The sequence below is a fragment of the Pithys albifrons genome, chromosome 5 (assembly GCF_047495875.1).
Source record: "Pithys albifrons albifrons isolate INPA30051 chromosome 5, PitAlb_v1, whole genome shotgun sequence".
Classification (NCBI taxonomy): Eukaryota; Metazoa; Chordata; class Aves; order Passeriformes; family Thamnophilidae; genus Pithys; species Pithys albifrons.
In genome coordinates, this window is record NC_092462.1 from 56756409 (window position 1) to 56779506 (window position 23098).

Genomic DNA, 23098 nt, shown 5'->3' on the forward strand with positions numbered 1-23098 from the left:
TAAAAAAATAATAATGCCCTTCATATTAACAGTTTTGCTCAGTTTTTGGCTGCAGTTTGAGTATCTCTTAAAATTTCCACAATGCTAATAGATGCTCCTCAAACATGAATAAATGTATTGCAGTCTTCACTTCACTAGCTATGCACCATAATCAAAACCCCTTCTGTTATATTAGTAGTATATTTTCACATTATTTTAGCTGAGCTAATACATGTTGAGATAATTTTGATGTCATAGTTACTTACAGGAGTTCTGGGTTGGGGAGAATGGGCTTGTCCATGTGGAAATAATGCTTTTAAGTGAAATAAATTCTTTTTTTTAATAAAATGAAAACAAAATGGAAACAAATATTGGTGACTTTGTGGATGGAATGCATTCTTCATTCAACCAATAACATAAAGGAATATTATTTATCGTATTTTTCACTTAAATAAATGCCATAGAATAAGCACAGAGAAGGGGCTTTCTTCTGTGCAGCTGTAAGCAAGCACTCATACAAGTGGCAGCATCTCAAGATGAGCTCCAAAGGCTCATGGAGAAATTGTCACACCAGGATGCACAGGGATAAATGCTTGGGATAAGGCAAAGAGGTGTTTTACAAAAGATGCAGGACTGCAGACACAGGTCGGTGCCTGCAGCAGTCCCACATTTCATAAGTACCTTCACAGTCACTCCAGAGGAAGTAGAAGGCATTGGGTACAGAATGGCAGAAAGAGCAGATACAATAATGAGCAAAGGCTGGAAGACTTTGTCAGAAAACAGTTTTCTGAACTTTGAAGCAACTATTTTTTTCCAGCTACACATGCTTGTAAACAGACTCAGCGTAGAAAAAACCCAGCTTTGAATGATGTAATTATTCATACTTTATTGAGCAAGGAATCCAGTCTCTTTGCTATGCAGCCCACAGGTGAGTGCGGGTGTTCAGGTCATGTCCTTTGCTCTGTGGAACTAAGATGGAGAAGTTATATCACTTCTTTTGTTTAGTGAAAATATCCTGTTGGAGATGTTTCTATCTTCCAGCTGAATTAATATCATTAAAAAACCTTGTTATTAGACAGAGATTAGACTGGAACACAGCATGGAATGTAGATGTGGATATTAAATATAGCCTCTCTCAAGGTTTTTAATCAGGAAAATCTGATCTCTTTACAGAACGTTTTTAAATTAGAAATATACTGTGAGTTCCAGTCACCCATATCCATGTTCTGCACTCAGTTATTGCCTGAAATGGTTTACCCTTACAACTTAGCACACAACTTTGGCTATTATTTTTCCGTGTTCAGCCTGTCTACAGACAGGAAATTAAAGAAAAATAAATTCTCGACACTATGCACAATCCATAGAAACAATGTTTTACCTGCCACGTTAATAAAGTAGAACTGTTCCTGGAGCAGCGCTGAGACTACTGACATCAATCTGACCTTTTGCAAATACCCAGTGCATCAAATTACGGGATTTAATTCATAACAATGAAATGAAAATATTACTTCACTTAAGGATGCAAGTTGAGACCCTCCACAAACTTGTCCTGTGTGTTGAAACTGAATGAACAAACTTAGCTCCTTTGGGATTCATGTGTAACAGTGACAGCAGAAAACATATTTGTGGAGTATTTTATATCATTTGAAAGCCTGGATCTATTACAGGTCACGGTTTAAAAATTGATGTTTAACTCAAAACCCCCTCACATTTTCATAATATACTGGCTGTGACTACTACTGGCTATGTGGTGCATGGCAAGACAGCTGCCTTCACAGCTCTCTGCACTTTCAAAAGCAAACTCCTTTTTGCAGATGTAGATTCTCCTGTACCTTTAGTGACGTAAGAGGACGTGGACCTTTCCCCTGCTCCCACTGATTTAGTCCCAGGATAGTGGTTTCAGCTGAAAGGCAAAAGCTATTTTCAACAATGCCTTAATCAGATCTCAGCCCCCTATGGCATCCAGTAACTGCGGCTGAAAGGAGCAGAGTTTCTGATTGATTCCCCACTCATAACTATCAGGGAGCACAATTTGGAGGTGATGAAATGAGGGAGATAGGAGAAGATCCTGATGGAGTGGCAGCTGGGATACAATTAGAGAAGGGATGAAATGTGCCAGAATGGACATGTTTCCTTTTGTCCAAGGCCCATCTCTGCGTGTGTCACTCCTCCCCTCCGTTGCCCCCTGTTCACCTATTTTCCTTTAAAACCAACACAGTAACTCTTCTGATCAATCTCACAAAGGCATAAGCTCTAAGCCAAATTCCAGCAAGAACTGGGAAAAAGTTTTTAAAATACAATATTGCAATCCAGTAGTTTTGTCGTCTTCTGCCCTGATCTCCTAGCACAGGAAATTTCACCCTTTCTGCATCTTAATTTTCCCTGATTTGTGCATTGCAGAAGTCATTCCTTGGTCCAAATGTTGCCCTTCCATTGCCAAAGAGGCATGGCATCCTCCCAGAACCTTTAATTCTGATACTGATGTCAGTGAAAATGTATCTTTAGCAATAAATGTGGGTGGAATAAACATATCAAAATCAAATGAGTTCAAGAAATCTTATTTTAATAATAGTTTAGAGGGATTGTGGATGGGAAATTCGATCCTAGATGTTTGCTTCTACAGTGAGCAGTCCCTGAAAGCAAATTGTTTCTGAGATGTAGCAGACAAATGGCAAACCAAAAAATTTCAGGTGTACAATGCCCATAAATTTCTGAAGTCTTTATCTTCTTTCCCTTTCTCTCCATTCCTGCTTCCCCCTCCCCCCCCTTTGTCTTTTTCTTATCTCTTTCAGCTGCATGACACCATCTGTTTTTTCTCCTGTATGCTTCTGAGTCTCTAGGTTACTTTTCCCCCTCCACCAACTGCCAGATGATTTTTCCTCTTTGACAGGTTTATTTTCCTTCCCAGATTTACTTTCCCAGAAAGCACTCTCATCTTCATTTCCGCCCTATCATCTCTGGCTGACAGACTCCTGAAACACGTTGCTCCAAGCAATATATCCTGTCCACAACACCAAAGTTCTGCAATCACTCCTTACAACCCAACATCTGAGTTCACACGTCATCTCTGGAGCCACAGCTCCTGGCACACTCTCACAAGTCGTATGTGCTAGTTCAGAAAACAAAAGTGTAGCATTAAGTAGCATCCAATTCCTTCTTTGCTACTTCTGTCACTATTACAACCTCTATTATTATGGCATACTTTAAGACTGATGCCTTAAAATACTGCCAAATACAGGACTTGGTGAGGGGTGAGAGAAATTTCACTCTTGCCAAGGCAAAATACCAACGCTTTTAAAGAAAAGCTTCATGTGGGTTTGGAACTACCAAGGCCACTAAAGGTTTACACCCTCTTACACAGTCTATGGCCTCTTTTCCAAGGCCATGGAAAAGAGGCCATGGCTGCCAAGCCCTTCCTGGCAAGGTGGTGAGGCTGTGCAGGGTCCCACCTGCTCCTCCATGCCCTCCTGCTCCTCCTGCCTCCGAGCTCAGGGATGGTGCAACCCCCATGCCCACATCATGGCTCATCATGATGCTTTTCTGGCTTGGAATAAATTATTTCAGGGTCAGTCAATACTGAAATAATACAATACAATAGAGAAATATTGCAGCCAAACCATAGCAAATTAATACCCACAGTCCTCCCCCATTTCTAATATCAGTTATCAGGATTTCCCTTTAAAGCAGGCACTTGCTCAGAGCATGTGCACAGCCACACTAGGGCAGAAGGCTGATCTGGAGACAGCTGCCTTTTGTGGGACCCCACAGATAGAGGCTGCCAGGAAGATCTGGATGAACAGTCATGTAAGCAAGCACATGGTATAACCCTGATAGTGTTTCTGAATCAAAGCTAACCTGTGGTCAGACAGACTCACACTGTGCAGACCAGAATGTGGGAGGCATTTTCTGACTGCAGTCAAACCATCTTGCAACCCTACATCATCATCATGGCTAAGCTTTGCGAGCGAAGATTTGGGAAGGTCCTTCCAGCCTGCCCAGTGGATTTTTTAGGTGAGGCACAGTGTGTGCAAAACTGGCCCCACCCTTTAACTCCTCAGGTTCATCTGCCAGGGCCAGGCAAGCTTGGGCAATGACAGTGAAGTCCTCAGGACTAGAACCTACAGCCTCCGGTGTTCCCAGGAGGTCTCCCATACAAGTACTGACCAGGGTTGACCCTGCTTGGCTTCTGAGATCTGATGAGATTGGGTGTCATGGTGGCATCTGACTGCCTTGCAACTTTGCAATTACAATGGTGAATGCAGTTTATAAAATGTTCTTTTCCTCATGAAGCACTAGTCTTGGAAGTATTCAGTTAGGTGCTAAGAGGATTTGGACAGTAACTCATCTTTATTTTCTCAGATACCCATTTTTCTACAGGTGATGCTTTTTTGTACAAATCAAAACTCACAAAATATTTCCGGATTCAGGGATTGTAATCACTTCTGTCATTTCTCAGGGCTTTGGTACACATCTTTTTTCTTTTCCCCAGTCTAAACAGAATGGATGTTGAGCTAAACTGAAGGTTTCTATTGGCCAAAGGTGCTTATCCTCAGAAGGAAAGTGAAGAAAGATAAAACTTAATTGTTTTGATTTTGAGTAAGGATTTTGTTAAACAGATTCTGTAGTCTTCTTACAGCATCAGAGAGAGAGTGGTAGAGAGTATATAATGAAAGTTGAGATTTTGGGGGGTTTTTCAGGGGGTGGCTCTTTTGTTTGTTTGATTTAAACAACTTCAGCTTTTTGTTCACAGTTCATCCCTGGATCTTCTTTCATGGGTTATATCCAGCATAGTAATATGTGCCTTTAACATGCCAGAATTTCTGTCTAAGTGCTGTATAAAAAGGTTGATTTCTAGCATTACCTTTTTAATTTTTCCTTCTGCAATGTTTGTTAGGCTGCCTTGGGCACCTCCCAGAGGAAAAAATGCAAAGGAAATGTTCATGAATTATAAAGCTCCTGCTTTCCTTGCCTAATGGCAAATCATCCCTGCTAGGAGCTATTTGTCTGCATCTCCATAGATAACTATGTCATGAAGAGTTTTCTTGGCTTCCATTCCCAGTTGTGTCCAAAAAGCACTAATTTTGAGGTAGTGAGATGTCACTTGTTCCACTGTATGGTGAGATAGGAACAAAACATACTCATTAGCATCAGCTGGTAGTAAACATCAAGCAGGAATCATCCCCTATGGGGTAAACACCAGTTAATTGATGTCCTGTTATTTTGACAGTTATTAAAATTTTTAAAAATATTTCCCGATAGAATGAAGAAATGCAACTTATATACCACGTTTAGTTTGAAACAATGGACTAATCATTGCATAGCTCCTGTGAACGTAGTACAAATTCCAGTGTTACAAAACAGCCATAAAAGTTGTCACACATACAGAACCTACATCCACAGGAAAGATGAGGGGCTGCTCATGCTCTTTGCTTGCTGTCAGAGACAATATTTTTAAATGGACATTGGCTCAGGGCCTTGTTCTGAGAATATTAAGCAACTGCTAAGAGGCCTAACTCATGATCAAGTGAAGAATGACACACAAAGGTGAAACCACAGGGACAACGGCACTAAACAGATGACAATATCCAAGAGAGAACTGCCCAGCTGGCTGGGAACTCTGCATTGACTCCCACAAACCTGCTATGGGCCTTTCATCACTTGAGATCTTCAGGATTTCATGGCTAAACTGAAGGAAGATGTGAAGCAACCAGAGCTGCTCCTTGCTCTGAAACTGGTTCAAAACTCAGCCCACAACCTTATGGGGACATCTGGTAGGGTTGCTGTGACTGGTTTGCTATCATCGTAAAGGAATAAAAGCATAGTAGTGTCATCCAAGGCACTCTGCCTTTGGAGTTGCTTTTTCTGTTGGCATCCCAAAAGATGTTCCTGCCATGGTCCACATGCAAGTAGTAGAAAGAACACCAAAATTAATTCATCCTAGCAGAGGGCACAGCTCTTGCTTCTTTGGAAAACCCCGCATCATGTCCTTTCTAGCTTCCCAGAGTGTTATGACTGATTTAAAGTAACTCTGACCATCTGATGGGGAAGCACAGAGGTTATTTCAGGTTAAGGAGTCTGCTGCATCTTGAAGACAAAGAGCTTTTCATTTGCTGTCCAGATGTGGTCAGTGTTTATGTGAGTTACCCTAAAATCAGCAGTGACTAAAGCAAATCTGCAGCTCTAAGACAGGTTTTCATAGTGCATTTTTAACAATAAGAAAGTCCTGTTAATATCAAAGCCTTTGCTTCACTGAGACTGCAGATCTAGGAGAATGATCCAGAAAACATATCTCAGGGCCGTTGTGTTTATTAAAGAGCAAATCTGTTTAAATACTGTTAACTGACTGAAGCAAAACAATACAGTCCAGGAGAGCTTGTCAGGCATAGCTCTGTGTTCCCTGGTAATTTTCAAGCTTCTTTTATTTCCTCCCTTTTTTCAAGCAGGGAAAAGTAAAAGCTGGTGAAAATTCATAGAATTCAACCTTTGTTGATAGGCAGGTTTTCCACAAGACATCAAATGTTTATTAACATCCAGCATGACTCCTCTACTGTGCTGATTTGTCAATATTTATTAAAACCAGGATAGACTTTTTTTGCTACACAGTGAAGCCAAGACAGAGAAGTCTCTGATGTCAGAGGCTGTGTAGGGATGGAAAAGAAGAGAGAGTGAACGAGCTGCCAGTGAACAGCTTTGTCCAATACTGCTTTTGTGGGACCTGTAAGAGATTAATAACAACAGCAGAAGAGTCAATATTTAGGAAGATGGTGATTGAAGACAAAGCCGAGTCTGATGCACTTGCAGCTGGAAATATGGCTCTGCAGAGCTGAAACATAAGGCTGGGATAGCAACGGAAGGAAAGGAGAACAGGAAACACTTTGGCCCTGTAGAGTCAGGGGAGGGAAGAGGAAAGTTATAGTGAGGAGAAAAAGACAATGTAATTTAGGTTTGTGGAGAGAGAAAATCATTGCAAATGCCTTTTAAGATTGGATTGTCCTCTTGAGAGGAAAAGGCAGTTGTGCCCTGTGGGGGAAGGAGGTATATAGTGGGGAAGGGACAGAGAAAAGTTTCTCCAGGCAGCAAGATTGAAGGAAAAATCAAATTTTATTTTAGGTAGAAAAGCATTCATTTTAGGCAAGGTGGAAAGGGAAGATTTAAAGAGAAAACTACTCCGGAATTAATTTCTTTTCTACAGGCTTTGTGTAGGGTTTTACTGCTAAAGGCATTCTGGCAGCAGGACAGACCCAGGCAAGCAGAGCTGGGGGTCTCTGCAGTGTGCCCCAAGCAGAGGAGCCAGATGAAGAAGACCTCCCAGGGCCTGGAGAACCTGCAGTGTGCACAGCACTACGGGCAGCAGAGCCTGCTGCATTATGCCTGCAGGGGCTGGGCATCTCTCACCTGAAGAGTTCAAACCACACTGCCACATCATGTTCTAGTCCAGCTGATGGGCTGAGAAAACATAACCTTGTGTTCCTCTGTCCCAAAGCCTAATACCCAGAACACTGCACATCCCTGGGATCTGCTCCACATCGTGTCCACCAGCCAACATGGACCTCACCTCTGGCACCACTGGCCTGGTGGGAGGCAGCCTACAAGGACCAGATATTAGGCACAGCTAGAAGCAACAAAGGTTTCAGAAACCATAAAAAACAGTTGCAGTCGGTAAGTAGAAAGAGAACTACCTAATAAAGCAAGAGATTCTCTAAAAAAAGAAACCAAAAAAATTCTCACTACCAACCCCCTGCCTAATGTGGTGTTTGCATTTAATGGTTACCAGTAACTGAAACAGACTACCACTCACCAGCATCCTGTAAATGAAATTAAAAAGTAATTTCTGCTATAAGTAAACTGGTAATGCCTCTGCTGTCTCACCTCCAGCTCACTTTTCTAAAGCTTTTCACCACAGAGCTCCTGTGTCCTCACTCTGATGACTGACAGCAGCAGTCTGCTCTGCATCTCAGTGCTACCAGTTGGCTTCACTAGATAATTTTCAGACTTGTGTGTCTGCTTAGGCTACAATGCCTTGTGGGTTCAGTTATTCTCCTAATGCTAACCAAGAGCAACATGCTTCTAAATTAATATAAACTTACCAAAATGCAATTTTATAACTGATTCATGTTGTGTCTGCACTTCCTCCAAATTTAGTTTGAATAATGTTTTCTAATCTACTACTACATAAAACAAACTGAATAACTTTGATATTATTTCCATGCGCCTATGGGCTCAAACGGAGCCATCTGGGCAACTTCAGGCTCTGCTTCTGCACTAAGAATTGTTTACTTAGATTTGTCCTTGGTCCTCTCTGGAGGAACATATTTGTGCAAGTACTTCTGAGTACTTTGCTGTGTGTGAGACTCACCCCACCTGCATGATCGGTTATCACAGATAGCAGGCGGGAGGGCTTTTGAAGGAGCGACATTTGGAAACGCCTGCTCTATAGTTACACAACCAAAGAACTTTACATTCACGCTTTTTTTGTTTTTAATTAATACTGCAATGGCTTGAGTCCCCTTCACTTTGTTTTATAGCTTTAATATGAATCTTCTTTTACCTCCTATCACTCATGTCTAATTTTGGCAACTGCCCTTTTCCTTGGGGAGTAGCTCACAGACAGGTCACCAACAAAACTGCTGGGTTTTTGTATCCAGGAAACTAAAGCAATTTTTGATTGCTTCTCCTGGTGCATTGTTTGGCTTCATCAAATTTAAAAATTAATTTTATTAATATTTCAGGATTGTCATGGTTGCACTGACCAATCACACTTGAAAATTGTTGGACCCTCTTGCACATTTTAGTTTGTTGCATTTGGGCTCTTTCCTTGAGCTGAAGTGAGATGTGACAACTAATTACCTGTTATGGAGTGGCCGGCAGGGGCACTGAAAATTAGGGGAGACACAGATGTGTTTTCTAGATTTCACTCTGCAATACATTTTAAGGAGTGGCAGCACATACACAAGCATTGTTAAGGAGGGTGGAGGTTTGGGCAGCAAGGCAAGGGTAGGTTGAAGTTTCTGGCACCAGAGGAAGCAGGAGCAGCATTTTCAGGGCATTGAGTGAGTACATAGATTGTGTCTGTATTGGAAAGGAAATTAGTTTAAAGGGCAGACAATTAATGTCTTTTGGCCTGGATGAGTCAATGAGGTAGCTTGCACCTGCAACAGAAATACTCAGAAAGGAACAGAGATTTTGCAGAAAATGGTGTAAATAAAGATGCAGAATACCTGAGATGCTGCTGATAACCCAGAAACTTCATATAGTTCATTGGCTAGTTCTGCTTCAAACCCATTTTGGGTCAGTCCCATCTAGTCTTCTTTGTTGCCAAACAGCAGCTGCTGTAAACCATTTGGGGCTTACATTTGCAGGTTCTGCTGCAGGTGTAAACTACTTCATTCATAAAGCACAACTTGTTTCCTCTGGATATCCAAGAAGAAATAGTATGTTTGTATTCAAGGGTTTGTCCACACTGGTCCCAAACACATCTGCCCAGATTCCTACTCGAGGTGGTTCCATCAGGGTCCCTAACACCCATCTACAGAGGGTGCTGTGAGGCTGGGGCTTGGGAGGCCACGGCAGCTGGGAATCTATTGGACTAGTCAAAGTGCAGGCTGCATTAATTATTTTTCATGTTAAGTAGGAAAGGCAGAACAGTTTTAATGCTGTACTAAGGTGCTGGAGGGTTTGCATTATTTAAAAGAAAACAGTTCTTTCACCTTCCTAATGAACTTAAATTTTACCTCTGCCTCTGAGGTTCCTGCGTCTCTCCATTCAAAGCTCAGCTGATTTCCACAGACTTACTTAGGTGCCTTAGCAAGTAGAAATCCAGCACATTACTGGCATATTCCTCATCAAACAACTGCCAGAGCAGGAGTTTTCTGGGCAGCAGCTGCCACTTAAAGTCCAGTAGCCCCCAGAGTCCTTTATACACAAATCCACTCTCAGCCCCTGCCTTTTTGCCTAAGGTCTGCCATATGCAGATCCTTACCCAGGACCTGAAAGTACTAAAGAGGTTGATTCTTCAGCATCCTCAGTTAACAAGACTTTTCATTTGTGTACATCATTCACACTTCTCTATCTAGGGAATATAATTCACTCCTTGAAGAACTTCACCATTCAACTTCAGCTGGGAAGTGAAGTGAGAGTTTGTCAGGAGCTTTTCTATTAAACTGTTTAACAGAAAAATTTTGGATTGAAATAAGCTAGATTTTGTTGTTGTTGTTGTGTTTTTTGGTTTTGTTTTGTTTTGGGTTTTTTTGTTTTGTTGTCTGTTTGGTTTTGGGTTTTTTTAGAGAGAAAGCTCCTATTAACCAAGAGAGAAAGTCTGATTTAAGGTGAGAGAGAATTAGGTTTCAATTCCTCCTGATTCAGAAAAGGGATTAAAACTCAGTTTACTCCATTCCAGGCAAGATGGATTCACTAAATGGTTACATGAAATACAGCCTTTAGAGCCTCCCTGGTCTGAGGATTTATCAATGTCTATGAACTACACTTTATTGGAAAAACAAGGAAAACATAAATATTCAGAGAAATTATTAATTCAGTGAGATGCAAGAGAGCTACTTGCATCCCAGCTTTGCATCCAAATTATCCTGACCACACTTTACCCTTTTTGCCTTTTTAAAAAACTTGTTCTCTGTATCCCTGCCAAAAATACACCAAATTGCTTAAGATTAGGTAAATTCAAGATGACTTCAACTTGGATGGCACACATGCCTGAGCCTTTCTAGTAGAAATCTTGTATATGATTTCATATTTTATCTGAGTTCTTGACCACATACCAATGACAATTAATGAATGGCTAGAGAACAAGTTTTTAAACCAGTTCTGGTAGAGTCCAGCAGCTTATTGAATTGGAATTCATTCATCTGTTATTTAGTTTTTCCCATTTTACATCACTTGGTTTTAGAACAAAATGATTCATAAGTTCTGGCCATCAAAGCAGTATCTAATATTCAACAGGCTGGTTTCATGTATGATTTTTTAACAAGCGGCATATCTTCTTGCCCTTTATAGACACATATTGATGACTATATGATTAGAAAGTTTTCATAGGCATATAACAAATTAATTGAAAAACAAGATAAATATCAACATTGTTCGTGTTCACTTCAATATGACCAGATGCAAAGAACATACTTGTTACAACAGGAATGAAAGTACAGGTGGGAGAAACAAGTTTGGTTGTAATATAACGTCCAACTGGTTAATAAGAGGTTTTTCAGACCCCAGCACATGAACAGCAAAACTCTGCTCTACTTCATTACTATATCCCTCAAGGTGGCTGAAACAACAGGCTGCAAACAGAGATCAACATATAATTGTTAAAAACTATGACTGCATGACATATTTAAATTTTGTCCTTGCTGCAAAGAGAACTCCACGTAGATTGTAAGCCTAGTTTAGTGTTACACCATCCTAATATCCAGTGAGAGGAGATGGGTTTTGTTTTCTAATTTAACACATTTATATTGGTAGCCAATATTTATTTTCTACAAATTTACCTGTAAGCTGACTGTAAAAACGTTGTGCAAAGGGAGAATGTTATAAAAATGTATCACTTCAAGGTCAGGATTTTGGAGATGTTCAGGATACGAAGGAACCCAGATCATAAGTTTTAGGATGAAACGCATTTGGCTCATGTCAGCTCAAGAGCTAAGGTATCTGAAGGTAGAAATACAAAACAACAATAAAAATCACATTTTATTTTTTCTTTGAATAATAGCACAAAATTGTCATTAACTTGAAAAATGAACTACTTTGTTAAAGTGCAGTTGTATTTAGAAGTCTAAACACTCACCAATTGCATTTATCCTCCCCAAACAAGGAATTTTCCCTATCAGCCTTATTTCTATATTAAATGAAAAATAAACCATTTTTTCAGACCATAGTCTGATTTGCATGTCCATTAAATCTCCAAGCTAAAACTGTTTACCAAAAATTGATTTGTAAGTCCAAAGCTTTCTGAATGTGTGAAACTGGGAAGATGACATTAACATCAGCCACCACATCAAGCAGAGCCCAAAAGCCAGATGGCTCCTTAAGCCTTGGCACGCTGGGAAAAGCAGTTTGGAGCAGCACAAGGATTGTAAAAACAGATATACAAGCCCACACAAAGATTAATGCACATCAGGCCCTTCAGAAAGAATTTAATTTGTTTGGAACTCTTTTCTGAAATTTGTAGTAATTGGTCAGTAAGCTGCACAGAACTGCCACAAGACATTTTCATTAGGAACAAAAATAAGCCAAGAAACCAGTCGTCTCCTTTATCACGAATGTTGTGTTAGTTGCCTACTCGGTCAATACAGGACTTAACACTTTTCTTTTATGTTCTGTATGGCATTCTGCTTTGTATTCTTGCAGGCTGCTGGACTGTGCCACCTTACCAAGGATACCTAAGCACAATGCTTGGAATGAGTTAGAGATCAGGCTGCAACTCCTGTAAAAGCTGAGCAAGATAAAGGAGCAATGGAACCACTCTCCTCAGACTCCGCAGATGCTGTGGAGAAACTGCACTGACATCGAGACTCAAATCTGCAGTGGCCTTGACTGTATGCTGAGGTGCTTGTTTTCTCAATCTTGCAAACCAGGAATTCCACAGAATTATGGTAAACAATGTATCAAAATTCTTGTTTTCAAAGGCAAAGCATAGAAATAGCATTAAGACCAAGATATGAGTACATCAAAAAAATGAGACCATTTCCTAACGTAATGATTTCTCTGATGTTAAAACCTAATGATGTTGTTGAATCTCCAACATTTTGGGAGAATTCCCAATTATGTTTTTTAAGACAGGAAATTCAATCACCATGAATCCCTTACTGCCCTTTCCCAATTTCCATAAAGTAGAATTGTTGGCAGTGAGAGAACTGAAATAGAATTTAACATATACCTAATACAGAACAAACAAAGAAAACAAAAAAGTTCAAGAATAGAAAAAGGACATAAGACAATAGAAAAAGGAATAGATTACTGTGGATGAAAGAGAACAATAGAGGCTAACAAGATACAAACCAACTACTTGTGTCTTTGGTTCTGTTTTTTACGTGTTGACATCTATGCAGTGCTGCACAAGACCTGCGCATGCAGGTAAAGAACTATTTGTAGTTAGCATCAAACTAAACTCTGCAACTACACTGCACATGTAGGAGTACCATGCAAAGTTGTCTTGGGCAGAAGCCAAGTTTGAAGGCACTGCTGTCACATTTGCCATGTGCAATGAACACACCAATGTGGATCTCAGTGTGAACCACTAGAACAAACTGTCTCACTCAAAGTAAACAAGTCACTGGGCTCAAACTAGAATTAAACTCACTTGGAGATTTTAAGAACTAATTCTATGTTTGTGACTAGTTGTCTATTAAAACAGACAATTTCAAGACAGAAAACATAGTATGTACAGATCTGTGCTTCTATCTTTTATACAATTGTTGAAGTTACTCTTCAAACAGAACTATGAAGCTCTTAGAAGGATTCTGATGACATGGTCTGCAAGGCTGCAGCTTCCGTAACAAAATCCTCCCTTCTGTAAAGGATGGCCAATGGACAGCAGTTTATTTAAATGTCATAATGTATTTGTATAGCAATGAAAAATGAATGCAGCTACCAGCGATTTGTATGTCAAAGGCCTCAAAAGTCAAGTCACTTAGGAGAAGCTGAAGTAGCAAGATGAGATGGAGGGAGAGCACAGAAGAGGGAGGGCTCCATCTTGCCTGTGAACACATCTATGGGGATTCAGAGGTGGAAATGCAGAAATTTCCCAGTGAACAAATCAGCAAATAGAACAAAAGAGAAGACTGAAGGTTTGAATGAACACAGATGAAGGGGGCAATATAAAAGCAAATATTAAAAGACAATAAGCAAAGTGTTTCTAAATTCAGACAAAAATTCACAGGCAACTATTATTCTCAATTACATGTGCCATCCTCGAACAGACGCCTATAGATCATTAAGGTCAGGTCTGTAGAACCTTCCATTCCATAAACAGCTTAAACAATCAACCAATATTTCTTTCTCCCCATCCCACAGCACAACAGCACCAACACCAGCATATAGCCTCAAAAGTTATAGTTCACCTTACTTAACACTGAATCCTCTCCTAAATTAGGCAGCAAAATTTACACATTCTGCAAACTAATTACACAAACTGCAAACTAATTAAGGATCTGAAACAGTACACATGAAAAGTAAAGGAATTGAGACTAGAACACAAAGGCAACAGCACACGGAAAAGACATCAAACTTTTAACTATCCCTTTCCATACCTGAAGGAGATGCAGAACCTGGAAGATGTCAGATTCAAAAGACTTTATCAGATCTTTCTCAGACAGCAATTAGCAAGTTTGTTTCTACAGAGAATCAAGACTTCAACTTCTTTCTTTTTAGCATATATAATTAATGTTGATATTCAATACAAAAATATTCTAAAATAAATAATATGGGCTAAAACTCCTCATGCCTTTGGCCTCACACTAAGTTTGTGCTACTGGCTATCAGATATACATAACCTTTACAGAGACACTAATTGAGCACAGTTTTTTCTACTGTGCTCGGAAGCAGCAACTCCAATCTAAACAGGGCACTGTGAAAAGTAAACTACTTAACCCAGTTCTGTAGTGGCATGCATTACATGTAAACATTAAATGAATCCTTTGCTTTCAGACTAGTTATTTCACACCATTCTCCTTTTAATCCTTTACTGTGGATCTTAATAGGATTTATTATTGCAATTATCCTTGTAGCAAATTACCAAAATTTAGATGAAGAGATTTTTTTTGTATCTGTAGTTCTTTGTCCAAGACCAGTGCCATCCAATGCAGTTTATTCCAATGATACCAACACTAAAGTTCAGAAAGTGACCATTCTCTTTGCCAAAACCTCAGATCTAATTTCTGTTCTGTTCCAGAAGAATCAATTTATAATTCCAGAAAATGACTAAGTCTTTAAAATAATTTTGAGATGCAATCTGTCCATACTATCCCTGTTTCAAACAGCAGAAGCTACACAACTATGAGTTTCTGACTATTTTAAGTGTCTTAGTAACAACAGATCTGTAAGCCTTCCTTTAAGGCAAATGATTTATTGCTTTCTTGCTCTTGCACCCCTTCTTAACATTCCCTTTTGGACCCTTCACAGTCTTGTGGGTAAATTAGTAGTTTTAGTATTAGTTTAACACAAACCCAGTACTGGGAGGCTTCTGCTAGTCTATATTCTCTCTTTGCTGTGTCTGCTTCCTGTCTCAGAAACTTTATTCAAGTGACTGTCACTTGTGCTTGCAAACAGAGTGCATAATTTCTAGCTATTCCTCATGGCCCTAACTATTCTGTCAAAACAAGAAATAAGCCAATATGCTAAACCCCTGGCTCCAATTATCAACAAACTGAAAGAAATGTCAGAGAGCCTGCAACCAAGAATTTGATGAAAAGAAGCCAGGTATACCAGTTGCAATAATAAAGTTGCTAAAGTTAAACAATTAAACACAGTTCATTTTTTCTTATTTAATAAATTATATAAAAAGTGAAACTTTTTTTACACATTATTAAAAAACAGTTTCTTATCTAACTTCAGCAATAATACAAGCAATAACGAAACCGATTTAGATTTTTGGGTGGACATTCCATATCCCGTTTAAGTGGTCCAGTGCGCACAGCCTCAACTACTGATGACTTTGCATTCACAGAGCTGGTCTTCCTTTGTGTTGTTCTGGTTCCACAGATGACCTCACTGTTCATTTGAGGGGAAAAAACCCAAACCAAACAAACAAAAAACAAAACCATAATTCTTGGTTAACACTGAAAAAAAAATCTGCAAAAATATTGCAAGTTTCCACACCTGTTCAAATTGTAAGTACTTTTGTATCATCATACAGATGTTCAGTCATGGTTGTCACATCAACAGTAACATGGCATTTTATCTATAGCCTTGTAGAAAAAATTGAAACCCAACAGTATATGCACATACACACACAGAGCACACTTGACAAGAACACTTTTATGTGGTTTACATTTCACTTTTATTTAATCCTCAAACTGCCCATATTGCAGGGGTTTTCTTGATGAAATATGGAACTGAGCAATTAATTCTACAAAATTATGGTAAAAACTTGCTCATTTTCTACCTTTATTGCTAAGAAACTTTACAGGTGCACAGTTTGTAAAAATAACCCTTTTAAGACTGAATGTATACACATGCTACAGGATTTAAAAAAATGCCATTAGCATAGCACCTCCAGATGGGGCAAACGCAGTGCTGAACACAGACAGAATGTTTACGAAGTTACAACTGCTCGTTTATTTTACAGCTTCTAAGGGGAAGAAATTGTTCAGTCCTAAAAGGGTTAAGTAGAAACCCTAATATACTTCTTTTTCTAACAAAGCTGCCACTCAATCCCACAGTACAGTGCTTGAAAACAAAGTCAAAAGTCTGGCACAGGAAAGTATACACATTTGTTCAGTACTCATAAACACAGCTGCTTTTGAAAGAAAGTAAATAATATGGTTAATAATTGAAGAGCATCTTAGTTTCAAGATGGACACCTCTATGGAGTCATTTAATCTGCAAGTGGGTAGCTTACTTCCAACAGATAATTTGTTTCACTTGGCATTAATATTTTGTATATTGTGAATTCAGTAATTTATGTCATGGGTTCATGTCTTTTCAGGTAACCATTCTGTTCTTCTAGGTCTGTGCAATGAAAAGTAGTACAGAATGTCATTATTAACACAGTTGTGGGATGCCCTCAGGGCAAATAATTAGGAAAAACAGCAGCAGCAGATTATTAAAGACTATGCTAGTGTTGAATTCTGAAATGCAGTTCAAAACAACAGAAAACAAGAAAAGGCATAGCTAAATTAGAGCACTCACTTTGCTTTTTCTTCCTAAAGTTGAAACTATTAACAACGTTCTGAACACAGACTCAATTTCTATGTATACAGAATTAACAGCAGACTTAACACCTAGACTTGAACAGTTATAAGAGTTTCATATTGAAACATTCTATAAGTAGTTTTATCAAAATCTTGAGATATTGTTAATATCATGGAAATTGATTAACAGCTCACAAGGCCAATATATGCAACAATATCACCCCACAAAAAAAGTTCAGGAAGATAATACATCTGAACAACTGGACGTATTAACAACAGTAAGGACCTGGAAGACCATTTCTGTACTACAGAGTAACTACTGGCAACAACAGAGCCACAAGCCCAATGGGAAAATGGGGTTTAAAATGGTCCTGGTAAGCAGAACTTAATAGGCTCTTTTTTCACCCACTTGGCTGTAGTGTGTCGAACAGCAGAAATTACAATAAATCTTTACAAGTCAAGGGATATTATATCTATTGGGCAAAATTACTGCACGTAAAGAAACTGAATATAAAAAGTATTGCATTTATATGTAAAAAATTTAAAATAATGAGTATAAAAGCACATGTCAAGTTCTGAAAAGCTATTTTAAATAGTCTTCGAAAGTTAAAGGCTTGTTATGGTTTGCCTGCTGTGTGTATATCATGGTTTCTTGAATACCCTCTAAATCTGATACATGTATCTTGCTTGATTCTCAGTCTAATTAGTGATGAAAATCTGTGGCTCTTGAACTAAGCCATACGTAAGATACTTATGTCCTTCTAACAAAAACACTGTGAAATGATTCCTGCCACAACACAATAAAACAAAATTTTATAACACATACAAAGGTAAACAGATTTGCAAGTAAATGCCAGTAAACAGTATCAAACAGAAGTAAGGCCACAATGAATTCTGCCCTTGGTCACTGAAACGGAGATGAGGTGAGGCAGCATTCACTAGTGCTGGGAACCAGCATCACGACTGTCATGGAACAACTTCTGTAACACAGAACAGCAAACATGAAGGCCTGTGGTAGAATACAAGCACATTTTAGGAGGACAGTGGCACTGATTTTACTATTTGCTAAATATGCAGTATCTCTTCCTTTGAACACATCATTTTCACACGTAGAGCGGAGCACTAAAGCAAACAAGGAGAATGGAGCGTCAGAGTATGCAAATACGGTGCACAGTTGATGAACTAAAATGGTGGTAAAGTGTTGAAACTGGAATAAGTGGTCAGAAATTAAAACCCTATAAAAATGGTCAACAGGTAAGCTTGTAAGCAATGCACTGCTGTAGGAAGCCACAGGTTCACATTAACACAGCAGTTGTGACTTTTGCTTCAGGGTATAGAAAGGGCTGAGGTGTCTAGAAATTTGTATTTTGGCTTTTAAAGAGAAGATCGCACTATCATAACTTGTCCTACAAGTCTATGCCTAGCTCTGTGACTACAAATGAACTACTGGGGTATACTTTCAAATACAAATCAAGCAGGCAGGTCTGCAAGGAGGGACAAAACATGACAAAGTCAAAATGAAAAAATGCAACAACCAACAAAGTCAAAGTGCAAATGAGCCTTGAATTTATGATGGAGAGAAGACTTGAATGTTGCACAAGCTGTTGGCAGGGAAAGGGAAACCCACAGGAAACAAGGATGGAAGGAGTTGACATCTTCATAGTGCTTTTATGATTTTCTATTTGCCCATTTCTAAGTAATAAAATTTACTTCTAGTTATTATGTATGATCACTGCACAATGAAAGCACGTTCTCAATACATGTGTTACATGAAAGTCTGGCCTAATTTACTGAACAGTATGAAGAAAAACATGCTTGCTGTGATTCTCAAGTGATGAAGGGCATCACCTACCAATCCCATTTGTAGCACATACTTCTCATGGTACTTTAGTTACATGCCAACAAGACAGAGGACATGCTGCCAAATGAAGTTATTGGGAACATTCCACTTTTGAAATAAAACATTTAACTTACATTTAATACAAATTATATACAAGATTAGAAAAACCTGAATAGATTCTGAAAGATTTTCAGATGTAATATGACTGAGTAAGAAAAAGGGGGAGTAACCCAGTAACAACCCTTCAAAAACACCAACATATGCCTGTGACATGAACAATCATTAATATGACTGCTTGAGATGCCACTTTAGGGAAAAAATCTCATGTAATGTTAGAACCTCATGAATTATCACTATAAATACATATTTAAAAAAAGAAAAACAGAAATAACTATTAACAATGAAAACAGAGCACTAAAGTTAACATACATTGCATGTATTGCAGGCAAGGCAGAGGCATTTTTTAAAGCTTTTGCACAGACTTCATATAATCTTAAAAAAAATATGCTGGCCTTTACAAGGTTCTACTTGCTGAAATAAAAACAATTTCAGTCCATAAAAAGTCACAAGACTTCAGTTTAAAAAAAGGAACAGTTCCAGCCACAGACCAAAAATATATATTTTTTTTTTAACTGGAAGAGTATGGTAATTAGATTATACAAGCATGGTCAGGCTTTGGAACCTGAATATACTTCAGAGCAAAAGCTCAGAGAAAAAAAAATATAAACTATTTGGTAACAAAAGTGTACTATATGTTGTGATACAAAAAAGGTATGGTGAAAATGTACCTTTTATACTAAAGCTTATACAAGTTCCTTGGTCCATAAAAACTATGTTGTGTTCATGTTTTCTAGTTTGCTCAACATGTATCCCAGCCACATTTTTGTTTCTTGCCCACTAAAAAAAACAGCTGAAAAATAGATTTTCAATAAAGTTCTTATGTTTCGGATGTTGGGGGTTTTTTGTTTTGTTGGTTTTTTTTTTTATTGTGGCTTCTGTTTTTAAGATCTCACTTGCAGGTAACAAGGTTCAAATCGTATCACCTAAAATGGAAAGGTGTTTTCCCATGAAACCACAAAAATTGTTCAGTTCTCTTGAATGTAGCACACAAAAGTCAGTTAAAGTCCAGACAAACAACAGTAGTTAGGAAACTACAGTTGCTGTAGATGATGTGACATTGGTTGGGTTTGTGCTGACACTCGTGTAACTTCCCTCGCTGTTTGTGTTGGTTTCACTGGAAGCCATGAGGCTGGAGTTGGCTCTGAGGATTGCTCCCGCCGCACTGCAGTGTGGCCGAGGCCCCGGTTCCGGTGTGTATGTGAAGGTAAGGCTGGTGGAGTAAATGATGCCATCGTTACGGACCAAAGTTACTGGAACCTGGACTGGCTGTCGGACCCATCTCCAACCCTCCCGAAATGCAGAAATGTCTGGAACAACACACAGCATGCTCTCTGCACATCTGCAAAACAGGAGAGTCCACTGAGCAGAACATACTTAAGTTTAAGGAAAAGAATGGAACAGGTTAGAGTAGTTCAGTTGGAAGGGAACTACAACACTCATCTAGTCCACACTCTGATCACTCTGACCAAAAATTAAGCATATTATTAAGGGCCAATGCCTTAATATGTTTAAACACTGACAGGCTTGGGGCATTGGCCACCTCTCTGGGAAGCTGTTCCAGTGTCTGACCACCCTCTTGGTAAAGAGATGTTGCCTAATGCCCAGTCTAAAATCTTCCCTGGTGCAGCTTTGAACCATTCCTGTGTTTTCTGGCACATGATAGTGGGAAGCAGAGCACAGCACTTCTCTCTCTACCACTCCCCCTCAGGAACGTGCAGAAAGCAAGCAAGTCCTCCCTCAACCTTCTTTTCTCCAAACTAGACAAGCCCAAAGCCCTCAGCCATAACTCCCATGATGCGTCTTCCAGCCCTTCACCAGCTTTGTTGCCTTTCTCTGAACACATTCCATTATCTGGATATCCTTAAACTTGCTGGGCTCAGAGCTGCACACAGTGCTCAGCTCATGCTGAGGCTGCACCAATGCTGAATACTCCTGACCCTCCCTCCTACCAGGGGACACTGATAACTCCTACTGAGCCTGCTGGCAACCAGCACTCTCAGATCCCTTCCTGCAGGGCAGAAAAGTATACACTCGAGTTTGTACACATGAGACTACATCCTTCAGAGCACAAAGGAGAATGTAATCACCATGAATGTAAAAGAAAATACCATACCTGTACATGGTTTCAGCTTCAACATCGCCAAACCAGACGCGTAAATTTGGAGTGAAATTCTGTCCTGTAAGTTCCAGCATTGCTACATCCCCACCACCATTCAACTGGAAAGCGAGCGAATAGAAAAAAAGAGAAGAAAATCCAGCCCCCAAATATGTATTAATAAAAACAAGCACTACTCCCTCAGGAAAAAATTTTAAAATCCCAAACCAAACCAAGAAACAACCACTCCCCAAAACCCAACAAAAACCCAAACAAATCCTCCCCAAGCAAAACCCCACAATGAAACAACAAAGAAGCTCCAAAATCATCACATGCAAATAAGAATTGTAATCAGTGCTGTTTCTATCAGCTGGACAAAACTAAAACACACACAACCTATCCAACTGAACTATAAAGTAGCAAATTTAAGACACTGCCAATTAATGTGATACCATGAAGGACTTTCCAAGTTTTGCCAGTGGCCACTTAAGAGAAGAGATGTCAACAAGGCTTTGAAAATAGAGAACAAAATCTTACAGAGAACATAGTATGAGAGCATCATTTCTGCTGAACGCTGACTTTTTTTTTCAGTAAAGCTCTCTTTGATCTGTAATTGTCTCAGAGTCAAAAACAATTTCTAAATAATCAAACAGAAGTAGAAGTCCAAGGATATCACTACTATAGTATTTTAAGAAATAAAAGCCTTATTGTATAGAACAATATTAGTATTATTGCTGGGATGGATAGGCTCATGCATTCTGAAATGCAGGTAAGACAAATGACTACAACATAATTTTGCTATTTATAAAGCTATTAAGACTGTTTTCTATAGTATTCCAAAAAGGTACCATGAAGGTTAAATCAGTATGACAAAAATAATCTCACATAAAAAGAGTTTATTAAACCAAACAACAAACTTACTTGCAGACTTTCTACAACAGGCACAGGTGTCACTGGAGCATGGACCGGTCCCATCCCCTCATAAAATGTATACTCAGCTTTGTCTGTGCTAATGATTGTCCAAGAAGCTCCATCATTAATCATCTCTTTATTTGGTTCTTTTGGGCATGGAGTGGCCTTAGAAAGAAAGAAAAGTTTTAAATCTGATCTGTATATACGTTTGTCAAATCATAGACCTAAATACAACTCGGCCAGTAACAATGGCTATTATTTTCAAAAACATGTTTCCTTACGTTCTCCTCTAACAACATGACCTAGAGAAACAGTTACATTTCAGAAGAACTACTAGAAAAATTAGTATTTGTGAGAACACCATAACTCTCACCTATGACACTGTCACCTCTCCTTGTGTCTGAGTTTTATTTTAGTTCAACTTTCAAAGCCTTCATGTTATTCAATAGCCACTATAAAAAATAACTATGGCAACAGGAAGTAGATGCTTTTAAATTGATCTTGTTCTACTAATGCAAAAAGTGGAATACTTTTAATTAGTTATGACTTACACCTGATCAAGATTTTTCTATTTTTAGTGTGTTCTTCACCATCCACAAAACGATGGAAAACACAAGCTTGTATTTCAGTGTTTGACAGGAGAGAAGCCGAAACAACCACCTTGCAAATGAGAATAATAGAATCATAGAATAGCTTGGGTAGGAAGGGATCTTAAAGATCATCTACTGTGTCCCTCTAAATATTACTAGATTAGTACATATATGCACAAACACATATAGATAGAAAATACACTGACAACTATTTTTTATGGCAACAGAAGCCTCTCTGAACAATTCCACCACTTTGCAGCCAATAAGGAAAGTGTGTATAGGTTTAACACTGGCACAGAAAAAAAAATGGGACTCAAAAATTCTAATACCTAAATTGCATTTTCCTCCATTAAGCTAGGTAAGTAACCATAACCTTCCCTCTTCAAAATACCAAAAAACTTCCAATCAGCATGAATTGAACAGTTCAGATGGTGCAATCTAAGCTGAAGTTTCACGTGGACCCTTCATTCTGGTATGATCACGCCAAAAAGCAGCAAAAACAGCCTACAAGGGAATTGTGCAGCATGGATAGTAACTACAGATCTCTCCAAGCTCAAGACCCAAATGATACTTCCATCAGAAACATATGGGGCTTCCAAATTACTCGCCCAAATTCAAAAGAGGAACTGTTGTATACTATTTTGAAGCATGGTATTTTTCCTACAGGCTGATTGCAATTCCTCTTGGCATTGACTGATGTACTTTG

The 23098-nt window shown here is 38.9% G+C and overlaps 1 protein-coding gene across 3 annotated transcripts in view; it reads right to left on the reverse strand.

The window, feature by feature from the left end:
• Nucleotides 1–17626: 17626 nt before the first annotated feature.
• Nucleotides 17627–23098, reverse strand: part of RBPJ (recombination signal binding protein for immunoglobulin kappa J region) — a 55547-nt gene continuing 50075 nt past the window's right edge. For all 3 annotated transcript variants that reach the window (XM_071556679.1, XM_071556681.1, XM_071556680.1), the window contains exons 9-11: nucleotides 21812–21967; nucleotides 20909–21012; nucleotides 17627–20134 (exon numbers count right to left, since the gene is read on the reverse strand). In XM_071556679.1, coding sequence (XP_071412780.1) covers nucleotides 19819–20134; nucleotides 20909–21012; nucleotides 21812–21967 — 576 coding nt within the window. In that variant the 3' untranslated portion in view covers nucleotides 17627–19818. The remainder of the gene's footprint in view (nucleotides 20135–20908; nucleotides 21013–21811; nucleotides 21968–23098) is intronic.